Source organism: Ovis aries, chromosome 17 (assembly GCF_016772045.2).
Source record: "Ovis aries strain OAR_USU_Benz2616 breed Rambouillet chromosome 17, ARS-UI_Ramb_v3.0, whole genome shotgun sequence".
NCBI lineage: Eukaryota > Metazoa > Chordata > Mammalia > Artiodactyla > Bovidae > Ovis > Ovis aries.
This window is the reverse complement of record NC_056070.1, coordinates 44,327,744-44,343,643: the sequence shown is the minus strand read 5'-3', so window position 1 is coordinate 44,343,643 and position 15,900 is coordinate 44,327,744. Positions and strand designations below refer to the sequence as shown.

At 38.0% G+C, this 15,900-nt stretch overlaps 1 protein-coding gene across 5 annotated transcripts in view; it reads right to left on the bottom strand.

The window, feature by feature from the left end:
* Positions 1 to 1,877: 1,877 nt before the first annotated feature.
* The window catches only part of ZNF268 (zinc finger protein 268), a 35,969-nt gene continuing 21,946 nt past the window's right edge, over positions 1,878 to 15,900 (bottom strand). For all 5 annotated transcript variants that reach the window (XM_042234434.2, XM_042234436.2, XM_042234438.2 and 2 more), the window contains 3 exons: positions 10,044 to 10,170; positions 9,669 to 9,755; positions 1,878 to 6,075 (listed from right to left, as the gene is read on the bottom strand). In XM_042234434.2, coding sequence (XP_042090368.1) covers positions 3,617 to 6,075; positions 9,669 to 9,755; positions 10,044 to 10,155 — 2,658 coding nt within the window. In that variant the 5' untranslated portion in view covers positions 10,156 to 10,170 and the 3' untranslated portion in view covers positions 1,878 to 3,616. The remainder of the gene's footprint in view (positions 6,076 to 9,668; positions 9,756 to 10,043; positions 10,171 to 15,900) is intronic.

Sequence of the window (15,900 nt, the reverse complement as noted above, 5' to 3'; positions counted from 1 at the left end):
TTACAAATAGCTGTGAAGAGAAGTGAAAAGCCAAGGAGAAAAGGAAAGATATAAGCATCTGAATGCAGAGTTCCAAAGAATAGCAAGAAGAGATAAGAAAGCGTTCCTCAGTGACCAATGCAAAGAAATAGAGGAAAACAGCAGAATGGGAATATATGTTTACTCTGCTCTGAATATATATTTACTTCCAGAAAAGGGTGTCCACTTTTAGACTGGGAAATAGGGTAAGGATGACTGAATCTGATCTGCATTTCAACTAAGGTTTGTTGAAACTTTTTGTTGATTTGCAAACTGCCTTCAGATATTTTAAGGGCAGATTAATCTGAGCACAGAGATGTAGAGGTCTGCTTGTGCTCACAGTCAAGCTGCCAGCTTTCAGAGCTGTACAAAACATCTTGCCTTAAAGCCTGTAGTTTAAGTATTTACCTATAGTTCATTTTGGTTTTTCTAAATAGACAATGACAACTCCACACAATTGGATTTTTGTTTCTACCCGAAACCCCAATTCCTTACAACTTTTTGTTCTCACATATTGACTAGAACTGCCATTAGATTGATCAATAAAATTGATGAGCATGCTTTAAATGTTCTTAATTTAAAGGTATACTGTTTAAATTACTGTTTTATCATCAAGTATGACATTTTTGTTTTTGGAACATACTACTTACAAAGGATTTAACTTCTATCTCTAATTTAATAATAATTTAAAATCATCTATGGGAATTATAGCCCATCAACTGATTTATCTATGCACACTGAGATAATACTCATGGCTTCCCCTCTCCCCCACAGTAGTGATTAATTTTACAAAAACATTTTTTAATATTAAATCTTCCAAGCATCCTAATATGTTTTAATTAGGATCAGATTCAGGTGCATATAACAGAACAAAGTCTCCTCCCAACAACAAAAAAGACTTGGACAAGACAGTTCACCTCTCTTTTGTGTAAAAAGATGCCCAGACTTGGTAGTCTAGGGTTGGTATAGCAGCTCCATCATTACCAGAGAGCCACATCACTGTTCTCTCTCTACTACACTTAAGCAGATGGCTTCCATCCTCAAGAGGAATTCAGTTTCTAGGATGGCTGCTGAGTCTCCCAACATCTGGCATACTGCATATTAAAAAGAAAAGATTAAAGGACACTAGGGGGCTTCCCTCACATGTTTTTCTTCAGAAAAACCTTCATATTATTCCTCAGTAACTCCTATTTCCATTTCATTATTCAGAATTAGCACGATTGTACTTAACTACAAAGAGGATGTAAAAATGTAGCTGGGCACATTAATATTATGAAAAATACAGTGATCCTGTTGGTAATAAAATATTGGGTTCACTACTAACATTCTGCTACACTAAATAATGTCATGACTTAATGAAATAAAAACTATCCATTATTGGATCGAGTTTTTGCTATAATTCCATTTAGGATTTTAAAATCTATTACATGTTCACAAATGACTTTGTCGTTTTCCCCTCAAATATCTAATTCCTGTGAAACACTGTAAAACATCAGAATTATCGTTCCCTTAATGTTCCTGAAAAATATTAACTATTACTGAAAGTCTCAGGAACATCTTTCTTTTCTGGGGCTAGGGCAGAGTTAGAGGAATTAGGTAGATTTTCAAGCCAGAGATTCAATTGTTAACTCTTTTTTGCTTACAAAAATCTATTCATTTTTGCTCAGTTTCATTCACCTGGAAAACTTTCCATTTAAGATCAAACCCAATCCAGCAATATCCTTTCACACAGTACTTGATTTACATCTCCAACATTACACTGACATCTCTGGCTTCTACTGGAGGAGGCTGAATGTGAATGTGCATCACACAACACAGCACCTTTAAAATCTAATAAACCTTGGAGAGTGGGACACAGAGTATGTTTATTCTTTATTATGTGTATGTATCTTCCTTGGAACATCAATGACAAAACACATATTCATGACATTTTCCAAGTTTAGGGGATAGACTATAGCAAATATCTGAAATTCTTTCCTTATGCAAGCTTTCTCTGCCCTTCTGTGAGTCATCATTCTTCACTCCAAGTTTCTTGACTTTGGACCCTGCATAAGCATTAGGGATTCAGAAATCAGTAACTATATCCTTCATGGAAGAAACAGTTTCTTTGGGTAAGCAATGGGATTCCCCACTGAAGGGCACAAAGTAGTGGGTGCTTTAGAAGTATCTGCAGTTTTAAATCCTCATATTCCTCCAAGATAGCCCTAAACTTATTTTCAGGGTTGTAGCTCTTTCCAGATTAATGCTAATAGATAAAAGGTAATTGGTGAGGTTATGAAAAAAACTGATTTTGTAAGTAAGCCACTGGTAGAATGACTTTTCACTGCCCTGAATCTACAGCTATACTTGCAGGCTTCAGCAGCATCACTTAAAGGTATCATTTAAATGTACTGAGAGGATACCAGATAGATCAAGTTAAGAGAGAAGTGAACTAGAATTAAGAAGTGACAACAACTAAAGCTATTCTGGGTAAGCTATATAGAAGGAACTAATTAATATTTGCAGCAAGATGTTACCTGAGAACAAAAGCTACGTTTGATTTTCTGTACTAAGGAGTCCATTAAAAATTTAAATTTTGGACTATCTCAGCCAACTCCTGGCAGGGTACCCTGAATGATGATCTGATCATGCATGCATTACATACACTGTCAATTCTCTTAAAGAAAATCAAGGTATTCTAATCAAAAAGGGAAGGACAGATTCCAGATATGCAAACACATGAAACGTGGGCTATACTGATTATATAACTAAAGAGAGGTTTCAGGTCCATTTACAGAGGGTACAAAACAATAGTAAAGGTTTTAAGGTACTGAAATGCATTTATATGCCATATTATTCTAGTAACAAGTTGTATTTTAAAGATGTTGCCATGCAGAGTATAAATCCCTGGGGAACAGTATTGTTATCTAGTTAATTTATCAAATGTGGCATCCATAAGAATATGCCAAAGTCCATAAAACATATTTTATAGTACAGAAAGGAAGAAAACACCTAAACATTGCTGCAGGGCTTCTGATGTGATCCTTATTATTATCATGATTATTACATTTACTCAGGTAAGAAAATCTTTATATTCTATAAAATGTTTATCATTGATAGTTGGATAGTTTTTTATAAGCTTTTCCTAAGAGTTTACAAGCATAATTTCCCCTAAATTTATAAAGGAAAATTTTTTTCCAGATGAATCAAAATAGTAAATCTTCCTGTAGAGGCTTACAAAACATTCATAGATCTTCACTCATTCAAATTTTTACTTTTTTATTAGAAGCCTGTCATTTCTAGGTGAAGAATTTTCCTAACTTTATACCATGGTTTCTTCAACATATATGGAATTGACTCTTTGCAGATGTTAGCATGTTAAGAAATGAGTTTCTGATATTCACTTCATTCATATTGTTCCTCAACTGCACAAACTTAAAGACATGGTGCGACTTCCTGCTAAGAACTTTCAGAGGGTTCACTGAATTCATACAGTTCCTGTGTACATTTACTGATTTGTGTGTGTGTGTATAAAAAACAGCTTTCTGTGGATTCTTTTCCACATGCCATACATACACGGTGTATAATGAGATGATTCCATTTATAAAGTTTCTCTCCTTTATGAATTTTCTAGGAATTCCTGTGAACTCACTTTTGAGAGAAAGTTTCTTATATTTAACTCACCAATATGTTTCTCATCTGCATGAGTTCTCTGATGCATAATGAGTTGTGACTTCCAACAAAAGGCTTTCCCACATTCAGCGCATTTACAAGGTTTCTCTCCAGTATGAGTCCTCTGATGTGCACTGAGAATTGATTTCTGAGAGAAAGTTTTTCCGCACTCACTGCATTCATAGGGTTTCTCCCCTGAATGAGTCCTCTGATGTACAATGAGCTGAGACTTCCTAATGAAGGCTTTTTCACACTCATTGCATTCATAGGGCTTCTCTCTCGTGTGCATTCTCTGATGTACAAGGAGCCGTAATTTCCCACTGAAGGATTTCTCACACTGACTGCATTTATAAGGGTTTTCCCCTGCATGAGTTCGCTCATGTACAATGAGTAGTGACTTCCAAATGAAGGCTTTCCCACATTTGTGACATTCATATGGTTTCTCTCCTGAATGAGTTCTCATATGTATAATGAGATATGACTTGCTACTAAAGGCTTTCCCACACTCACTACACCCATAAGGTTTTTCCCCTGCATGAGTTCGCTGATGTGAGATGAGCTGGTCTTTCCTATTAAAGGCTTTCCCACAATCACTGCATTCATAGGGACTCTCTCCTGTATGAATTCTCTGATGTACAATAAGTTGTGAGTTAAAACTGAAGGATTTCCCGCATTCACTGCATTCATGTGGTTTCTCCCCTGTGTGAGTCCTTGTATGTATGATGAGGTAGGACTTACTCCTAAAAGCTTTCCCACATTCAATGCACCCATAGGGTTTCAATCCTGTGTGACTTCTCTGATGTACAATGAGCTGTGACTTCAAACTGAAGGCTTTCCCACACTGATTACAACCATAGGGTTTTACCCCAGTGTGTGCTCCCTGATGTACAATGAGCTGTGATTTAAAAGTAAAGGATTTCCCACATTCACTACAACCATATGGTTTTTCTCCTGTGTGGGTTCTCTGATGTACAATAAGGTTTGACTTTGTATTAAAGGCTTTCTGACATTCACTGCATTCGTAGGGCTTCTCTCCTGTATGAGTTCGCTGATGTATCATGAGCTGTGATTTCAAACCAAAAGTTTTCCCACAGTCACTGCATTCATAGGGCTTTTCCCCTGCATGAGTTCTCTGGTGTGAAATGAGCTGGTATTTCCGACTGAAGGCTTTCCCACACTCACTGCATTCATAGGGATTCTCCCCTGTGTGAATTCTCTGATGTATAACAAGTTGTGAATTAAAACTGAAGGCTCTCCCACATTCACAGCATTCATGGAGTTTCTCTCCTGTGTGAGTTCTCTGATGTATAATGAGGTATGACTTGCTCCTAAAAGCTTTCCCACATTGATTGCATCCATAGGGTTTCACTCCTGTGTGACTTCTCTGATGTACAATGAGTTGTGACTTCAAACTGAAAGCTTTTCCACACTGATTACATCCATAGGGTTTGACGCCACTGTGTGCTCCCTGATGTACAATGAGCTGTGACTTGAAAGTAAAAGCTTTCCCACATTCACTACAACTATAAGGTTTCTCTCCTGTGTGAGTTCTCTGATGAACCATGAGGTTAGACTTTGTATTAAAGGCTTTCTGACAATCACTGCATTCATAGGGTTTCTCTCCAGTATGAATTCTTTGATGTATAATGAGTTGTGATTTCAAACCAAAAGCTTTCCCACATTCATGACATCCATAGGGTTTCAGTCCTGAATGAGTTCTCTGGTGGGAAACAAGCTGTTCCCTCCTAGTGAAGACTTTCCCGCATTCACAGCATTCATAGGGATTCTCCTGTGTGTGAATTCTCTGATGTATAACAAGTTGTGAATTGAAACTAAAAGTTTTCTGACAATCACTACATTCATGTAGTTTCTCTCCTGTGTGAGTTCTCTGATGTGCAATGAGGTAGGACTTGTTGCTGAAGTCTTTCCCACATCCATCACACTTGTAGGGTTTTGCTTCTTCATGAGTTTCCTGATGCACCAGAAGGTTCGACTTGCTGCTGAAGGCCTTCCCACAGGAATTGCATTCAAACAATTTCCCTCCCATATGCATTTGTTGGCAAATAAGCAGTGGCTTTCTGCTGGCAGTTTTTCCAGATTCATCATTTTCACAATATTTTATGCCAATAACAGCTTGTTCATGTTTGGAAAGGAAGGATGATTCCCTCAATGCATGAAAGTCATTAGGATTCTTTCCAGCGTAATTATTACTGAAACCTATATTACATTTCAAACTCTTCCCATTTGTGACACATTTGTGAAGTCTCTGTCTTGAAGAAGCATTATTTGCAGTAATAAGACACAGTTTTCCAAATGCAGTACAGGGATAGCCTTCTGCCATACTTCCCAGCTTGCCTTGATTTTCCTGATGCCACTCCACACAACCATCAATTTCCCAGACTTCGTCTAGAAATGAAAACACTCATATGTTATAAATAGTGACATCATCATAGTATAGCATAAAACTGCTTTAAAAATTCCATGTCATGAGGTTTTTCTTAATTTCCAATATCAGTTCTGAATACAAATAAAATCTCAAATGTAAATGTACACAAACTCCTGGGCACCTGCAGAAACAAATCAAAACATGAAAATAGGCATAGAGATCTGGTAATAAATATAGCTTTGAATTTCAAAATTTTGTATAATAGCTTCTTTGGAAAGCACATGGAGGGACTTCCCTGGTTGCCCAGTGGTTAAGAATCAATCTTCCAATGCAGGGGATGCTGATTTGATTCCTGGTTGTGAAACTAAGATCCCACATACTGCAGGGCATCTAAGACTATGTGATCCAACTGAATGCCACAATGAAGATTCAGTGCAGCCAAAATTAAAAAAAAAAAAAAGTACAAGGAAAAAAATGAGCAAAATTAAAATTTTCATTTCTCAGAGCATGGGGGTAGATACTGCCCTAAGTGGGAATTGATGTTTGGGAACATTTATAATTTGGAGGTTTCTGTATAAATAAATAAGGGTTCAGATTTAGGATGTAGAGAAATCTGGTATGAGGATTAAGACCCTGTGATGTTGCTTCTTCACAGCTGACCTTCCGCTGTGTTCTCTCAATGCCCTGCTCTGTCCTTCACCTTGGTCAGCATGTTACTCTGGTATATCTATTAATATGTCAACTTTACCCATTCTCACTTCTATTCAACCTTGAAATAAGAACTCAGACCTGTGTCTTGATCTTTATCTATTTTGTTTTTTTCAAATTTGGTGGGGGGAGGGGGTAGTTAATGTTTAAAGAGCATCTGTTCACCTGGCCTCTCTTTTTTTCATTCTCCTCAGAGGGAAAAAGTTTTGTCTCTTAGCTCTTTCCTATGGTATTTTCCTCCATGTTTTCTAAATAACAGCCTATTCTGTTGTACTTGATTTTCTCCTAATTACTCAGTGTGTAGGGTAGAGATTTAATTCCTTTCATCCTCGTCCCTGAATATTCCCCATGATATACACACTCTTCCCATACCTGCACCATCCTAATCAAGCTATTTCATATTTTTGTTTAAATCAGTCTTCAGGTTTTTCATCTTCACAACCATGTAATTTCTATTCACAGGTAAATCATGCAAGTGTACCATGGTTAGTTTTCGTTCATAAATCATTTTTTCTCTTGAGTTGTTTTACTTAGCTGCCAAGTTTTCTCTGTCATCTTTCACAAATTTAGAATTTACCCATCGCAGACTCTTCTGCATATGTCTAAATAAATATTCTTTTGGTGCAGATCAGTTCAGACATGTCCGACTCTTTGCGACCCCATGAACTGCAGCACTGCAGGCTTCCCTGTCCATCACCAACTCCCAGAGCTTGTTCAAACTCATGTCTATCGAGTCGGTGATGCTATCCAACCATCTCATCCTGTCATCCCCTTCTCCTCCTGCCTTCAGTCTTACCCAGCATCAGAGTCTTTTCCAATGAGTCAGTTCTTTGCATTAGGTGACCAAAATATTGGGAGTTTCAGCTTCAGCATCAGTCCTTGCAATGAATATTTAGGACTGATTTCCTTTAGGATTGACTGGTTTGATCTCCTTGTAGTCCAAGGGACTCTCAAGAGTCTTCTTCAACAACACGGTTCAAAAGCATCAATTCTTCTGCACTCAGCTTTCTTTATAGTCCAACTCTCACATCCATACATCACTACTGGAAAAACCAGTAGTTTGGACTACTTTGACTAAATGGACCTTTGTGGGCAAAGTAAGTATCTCTGCTTTTTAATATGCTATGTAAGTTTGTCACAGCTTTTCTCCAAAGGAGCAAGCGTCTTTTAATTTTATGGCTGCACTCACCATCTGCAGTGATTTTTAAGCCCCCCAGAATAAAGTCTGTCACTGTTTCCCCACCTATTTGCCATGAAGTGATGAGACTGGACTCCATTATCTTAGTTTTTTGAATGTTGAATTTTAAGCCAACTTTTTCACTCTCCTCTTTCACTTTCATCAAGAGGCTCTTTAGTTCTTCACTTTCTGCCATAAGGGTGGTGTCATCTGCAAATCTGAGGTTATTGATATTTCTCCCAGAAATCTTGATTCCAGCTTGTGCTTCATCCAGCCTGGCATTTTGCATGATGTACTCTGTATATAAGTTAAATAAGCAGCATGAAAATATACAGCCTTGATGTACTCCTTTCCCAATTTGGAACCAGTCCATTGTTCCATGTCTAGTTCTGTTGCTTCTTGACTTGCATACAGATTTCTCAGGAGGCAGGTCAGGTGGTCTGGTATTCCCATCTCTTTCAGAATTTTCCATAGTTTGTTGTGATCCACACAGTCAAAGGCTTTGGCATAGTCAATAAAGCAGAAATAGATGTTTTTCTGGAACTCTCTTGCTTTTTCAATGATCCAGTGGATGTTGGCAATTTGATTTCTGGTTCCTCTGCCTTTTCTAAAACCAGCTTGAACATCTGGAAGTTCATGGTTCATGTACTGTTGAAGCCTAGCTTGGAGAATTTGGAGCATTACTTTATTAGCGTTTGAGATGAGTGTGGATAATTTTAATTAGAGGTCACCAGACCATGAAGAACCACTACCAGCTCTGATTAGAAACAAGGATCTAGACTTGCACTAAAATAGTGTAAGAATGAAAAGAGGGGTGGATAGAGTATTTTTGAAGATGGATGGGTGGAAAGAAGGGTGTGACTGGATGCTTCCTCACCAAAAAGGAAGATGTAGGTGGACACTGTTGCCTAGCTGATAGTTCTGCTGCCCTTCTCCTGGCTGGCAGAAACCTGATTTTATGTTCTACATCCATCCATAAGGCCATGTGCTTCAGGTAGGAAACTGGAGACCCATCTCCATACCCCCTGCTGAATGGGAAGCATGATTTATCTGAGACAACAGTGAAGGCGTGCCATTTCCCTTGCCAGTCTGTTTTATACAGGATATGTGACAAAAATCTAGCCTACTGAACATGGTTAAGTCTGCTGGGGCTTCCTGAAATAGATTTTAATGTCTGATAAAAAGAGCCACGTGGGAAGGAACAGTCTTTATTCCACTGGTCACTGGTACATTTGCAGGTATTGGCTGGAACTGTCACAGCCATCTGATGACTATGAAGGAGGAAATTTGAGGAAAATACATAGAATGGCAAGGAAGGGGTAGACCTGTGGCAGTTTAATGAGTCAATCACTTGGTCATCCTTAGAGCTGACCCACTTTAGGACAATCGGTAATGTGTGATAATGAATCACTTCATCTTATAGGTTGGTTTAAGGTTAATTAAAAATTGCAGTTGAAACAATTCTAATATTAGGAAGATTAACTTTATTTAGAAAGGGTGTGAAAGTCACATGAGGTGAGATAAAGAGATAAAAGCTGCTTAAATGCACAATGAAATGAGTCTACTACCTCAGAAAAGAAAGAAGGAAGCTGAGAATACCAGAGAAGAAATAATGAGCAAAAGATGGTTACAAATAACATAAAAGTACAAACACAAAGAGAACAAAATGTCAGACCTCACACTGATTCTGAGTAAGGAGGAAAATATCTAAATATTTTGGTTACTCACCTGAATGGCCCTGACTTGGGCTGTGCATCATCCACAGCTCTTCTTGTTCCAACTGGAAAATGATACTGGGTTTGGTGTATTGATATCCTGTGAATGGAAAATTATAGACAATCTGGATCGAGAATGCCTAGGACCCAGGGATTCAGAAAAACTGGGAAAATTTAGTTTAGAGGTGACATGATGAAGCTGCCCTTTTGCACTCTAACAAAGTAAACACCATTCAGCCAGCATATTCTGATGCCAAAGGAAGAAAACCTGGCCTCTAGGTATAAGCCCCAAATCACCCAGTATTTTACAAAAGTGCCCCAGTTTTCAGCCTCCAAGAAGAAGCAGCCTGGAGATTACACACACTCCTTTCAAGGGGACAGTACGTACCCAGGGACACCAGGTTTCTATAGTTCTCCAACATCACACTCCTGTAAAGGTGCTTCTGAGCTGAGTCCAGCAACTGCCACTCTTCCCAGGTAAAGTCCACAAACACATCCATGAATGACAATGGTCCCTGAAATAGCAGATCCCTATTCAATCTCAAATCATTTTACTGAGCTTGTCATAAAAGCCAGCCAAGGCTCTCCATTACTTATATTCTTTAATATTTTGGGAGAAAAGCAAAATTTATTGAAAATATCCCATCAATATGCATTAAATCAGTTAACCTTTCATTCAACACACAAGAACACCATGTGTCAGGTATTCAACCTAGTGCAGGTAATATAAAATGGAGCAAAAGCAGTCCTGCCTGCAAGAAGTGTTCAGCATTGTAGAGAAAAACAAAGGTTAATGTAAAAATGTAATAGGGAGTCAAAGATGCTAAGACAAAAGAACATGTGGAGAACATGGGCATAAGGGAGGAATACATTAGGCTAAGGCCATGAAAGGGGACTAAAGGAGCCACCACTGAAGAAAGATATGTCAAAATTTGGTGGAATAAAGGCAACAGCTGTAAGTAGCAGCTACTTTGTGGGGCAACAGATCTGAGCATGATGATACACAGATGGCAAAGCAGCACATGAAAAGGTGCTCAACATTATATATCATTAAGGAACTACAAATTTAAAAAGTGAGACACCATTACATATCTAGAATGGCTAAAATTTAAAAAAATGGACAACAATGAATTTGAAAATGAAATTTTAAATTTGATGAAAGACATGGATATAAACATCCAAGAAGTTCAACAAACTCCAAAAATGATAAAACCTTAAAGAAACTTATACACTCAAATTTTCAATAGACAAACACAAAAAGAGAAAGAATCTTGAAAATATCAAGGAAGAAATGATTTGTTTCATACAAGAGCTCACGACTAACATTATAAGCACATTTCTCATCAGAACCTTTGGAGACCAAAGGACTATGAACCCATATATTCAAAGAGCTAAAAGAAAAAAAAAAAAACAACAAACTATCAGTCAAGAATTCTGTATGTGACAAAATTGTGCTTCACAGTGAGGTAGAAATGAATACATCCCCAGAAAAACAAAAGGTAGTTTGCTACCACTAGACCTGTTTGGAAAGAAATGTTCAAAAGAGTCCTGCAGGTGAAATGAAACCACACTACACAATAACTTGAAGCTGTTTTGAAGAAATAAATATCTGAACAAAGGTAAATACCTGTGTAATCATTAATGGTAGTATTATTTTAACTTTGATTTATATACTTATAAGAGACTAATGCATTTGAAATAATTGTTAATTTATGGTTTGGGGCACACAATGTATAAACATGTGACATCAACAACCAAACGGAGTTGGGACAGATTGGTAAAGGAGCAGTGTTTGTATGTCACTGAAGTTAAGCTGGCATAAATTCAAATCAGAATGCTATAACTTTAGTAAGCTTATTAAAAAGATTATACACCATGACAAATGGGATTTATTCTTGGAATGCAAGAATGGTTCAACACTGGAAAACTGCTCAGTGTAATACATCACATTAATAGAATGAAGTTGAAAAAATGATTATCTCAAAGATTATCTCAACTGAAGCACTGACAAAATTCCACACTCTTTCATGATAAAAACACTCAGTGAAGTAGGAACAGAAGGAAAGTATTTCAACATAATAAAAGTCATATCTTAAAATTCTACAGTGAACATCATACTCAATGGTGAAAGACAAAGCTTTTTCTCTAAGGTCAGGAATGAGGAACCAACGCCTGCTTTCACCACTTCTATTCAACACAGCACTGGAAGTTCTAGTCAGAGCCACTGGGCAAGAAAAAGAAATAACAGGGATCCAAATTAGAAACGGAGTAATATTATTTCTCTGTTCATGGACAATATCATCCTATACGTAGAAAACCTTAAAGATTCCACACACATACATACACACACACAGAAAACCTAGTTAGAATAAATGAATTTAGCAAATAACAGGACACAAAGTCACCCACCAAAATGAGCTGTGTTTCTATGCACTAACAATGATCAATCAGAAAAGCAAATTATAAAAATGATTCTATTTATAACAGTATTATAAAGAACTAATAATTTGGACTTCCCTGGTGGTAAAGTGGATAGGAATCTTCCTTTCAATGTAGGGGATACTGGTTCAATTTCTGGTCTGAAAAGATTCCACATACTATGGGCAACTAAAGCCTATGTGCTACAACTAATGAGTCTGTGCTCTTGGGCCCGAGACACAACTAATGAGCTCCTGTGCCACAACTACTGAAGCCACGCACCTACAGCCTGTGCTTTGTAACAAGAGAAGCCACAGCAATGGGAAGCCTGTGCACTGCAAAGAAGTGCGGCCTGTTGACTCTCCGCAACTAGAGAAAGCCCATGGGCAGCAACAAAGACCCAGTGCAACCAAAAATAAATAAATAAATAAAATTTTAAAAAGTAATAACTTAACCTAGGAAGTAAATGAATTGTAAAATTAAAACTAAAAACCTTGTTAAAAGGAATGAGACATAAAGACAGACATACTTTATGTTCCTTAATAATATGTTAGTAGTATTCAAAGTGATCTACATATTCAATGCAATCCCTAATAATATTTCAATGATATTTTTTCCAGAAAGAGAAAAAGCCATCCTAAAATGTATAAAAAAGCTCAAAAGACCTTGAATAGCCAAAACAATCTTGAAAAAGAACAAAGTTGGAGGACTCATACTTCCTAATTTCAAAACTTAGTAGAAAACTAGTAACCAAAATAACGTGATACTGGCATAAAGATGGAAAGACTGACATACAACATGGTATTTGCATAGAGGTAACAACGGAATAGAAGAAAGACCAGAAACAAACCCTTGCATATATGGTTAAATGATTGTTGACAATGGTTCCAAGACCATTTATGGGGAAAGAAAAGTCTTTCCACTAAATGATGCTAGGAAAGCTGGATATCCACATGAAAAAAATGAAATTGGACCCTATCTATTACCATATATAAAAACAAACTCAAAATAGATCAAAGACCTAAATGTAAAACCTAAAACTATGTAAAACTCTTCAGAGGAAAACATAGCAACCAAAGCTTCCCGATGTTAGACTTGACGGTGCTTTCTTGAATATGACAAAAGGCACAAACAACAAAAGAAAATACCAATCAATTGGACTTCATGAAAATTTAAAAATTTTTTGCATCAAAACACAACATCAACATTGTAAAAAGGCAATTCCCAAATGGGAGAAAGTATCTGTAAGTCACGTATTTTATAAGGGGTTAACATCCAGAATACATAAAGAACTAAAACTCAATGAAAGAAAATTCTTCAAAAGTGACCAAAGGATGTAAATAGATATTTTCCCAAGGAAGACACAAATGGCCAATAAACACATGAAGATGGTGAACATCATTAATCATTAAGGAAAATGCAAATCAAAACTATAATAAGATTCGTCTTACACCCATTAGGATGGCTCTCAAATACCATGAAAATAACAAGGGCTGGCAAGGATACGGATTAACTGGAACACTTGTACATGGCTGGTGGGGATATAACGTGGTGTAATTGCTGTGGGAAACAGCTTGATGGTGCCTCAAAAATTAAACATTAGAATTACTATATGGTCCAGGAACTCCAATTCTGGGTATATCTCCAAAGGAAGTGAAAGCAGAGTCTTAAGGAGATATTTGTACATCCATGCTTATACCAGCACTGTCATTCACAGAGGCTCAAACGTGAAAGTAATTCAAGTGTCCATTGATGGATGAATGGATAAACAAAATGTGATATACACACAGCAAATTATTATTCTATCTTAAAAAGGAAGAAAGTTCTGCAATAAAACCAGGAAGAACCTTGAGAACATTATGTCAAGTGAGATAAGTCAGTCACAAAAAGACAATTACTGTATGTCTGTATACATACAAGTACTGTATGTACTACTGCTGCTGCTGCTGCTGAGTCGCTTCAGTCGTGTCCGACTCTGTGTGACCCCACAGACGGCAGCCCACTAGGCTCCCCTGTCCCTGGGATTCTCCAGGCAAGAACACTGGAGTGGGTTGCTATTTCCTTCTCCAATGCATGAAAGTGAAAAGTGAAAGTGGAGCCGCTCGGTTGTGTCCGAATCGCAGCGACCCCAGGGACTGCAACCTACGAGGCTCCTCTGTCCATAGGATTTTCCAGGCAAGAGTACTGTAGTGGGTTGCCACTGCCTTCTCCAGTATGTACTACTAGAGTAGTCAAAATCATAGAAACAGAAAGTAGAATGGTGCTTTCCAGGTGAGAGAGTCATTTCCTAGGCAGGTTGATAAGAAGTCTAGGGTTCCCCAAGGAGAGAGGGGTCTGGAATTCTCAAGGAGGAAGAAAGGACAAGCTTTTTTTCCTTCTCTACATTCCTTAGCATTATATAACAATAATGTATCCTGCCTGAGGACAGTCTCTGGATTAAACCTTCTGGCTAATTCTGTTATCTTAAAATGTAAATTATGGGAGTAGGTCTGGTGAGGTCTTTACAACCTCCAGACATTCTTGGGATTGATTGGAGAGTATATAACTTCATTGCTAACACTAACAAGGGGGTACTCTTTCTGCACCCTTCTGATGCCTACGTCAGAAGCTTTCTCTATCTCCTTTATACTTTAATAAAACTTTACTACACAAAAGCTCTGAGTGATCAAGCCTTGTCTCTGGCCCCGGATTGAATTCTTCTCCTCCAGGGGCCAAGAATCCCGGCGTCGTGATTCAACAACAACCTTTCACAGGGCTTATGGAGAGGGGGGAGTTCGGAGTTATGATTTTGATGATATAGACTTGCAGTTGTTCAAGAGGAAGAGTTGTGGAGACAGATGATAGTTATGATTGCCAATTTTATGAATGTATTGAAGGACTTCCCTAGTAGGGCAGTGGACAGGAGCATGCCTGCCAATGTAGAAGACATGGGTTTGATCCCTGGTCCAGGAAGATCCCCTATGCTGCAGGGCAACTAAGCCTGTGCGCCACAACTACTGAGCCCACCACACTCTAGAATCTGAGAGCTGCAACTATCGAGCTAGTGTGCTGCAACTACTGAAGCCCATTCCTAGAGCACCACAACAGAGGAGGCCACCATAATGAGAGGCCCCCACTCACCACAACTAGACAAAGCCCTCACAAAAGCAATGATGACCGAGTGCAGCCAAAAATAAATAAATAAAAAGAATAAATTTAATACCACTGATGTGTCATTTAAAATGGTTAAGATGATAAAATATGTATGTAGAAATATGTATGCTCTAAAATACAGTGTTTTAAAAAATCAAAGATCTAAAAAAATGGAAAAGATGCAGGGTGTTCACAGGTTGGAAAACTCAGTATTGTTAAGATGTGAATTCTCCCTAATTTGATTCACAGATTTACTAACAAGTGTTTTTGTAGCTATCCACAATCTCTTCCATAATTAATATGAAAAGACAAAAAACTAGAACAGCCAGATGATTCTGAGGGAACAAAGGTTAAGCATTTGCCACTAGCCCAATTTGATGGCACCCCACTCCAGTACTCTTGCCTGGTAAATGCCATGGATGGAGGAGCCTGATGGTCTGCAGTCCATGGGGTCGTGAAGAGTCAGACATGACTGAGCGACTTCACTTTCACTTTTCACTTTCATGCATTGGAGAAGGAAATGGCAACCCACTCCAGTGTTCTTGCCTGGAGAATCCCAGGGACGGGGGAGCCTGGTGGGTTGCTGTCTATGGGGTCACACAGAGTTGGACACGACTGAAGCGACTTAGCAGCAGCATAAAATCTAGAGAGCATGATACTAGTGAAAAATTAGACACAAAAATCAATGAACAGAA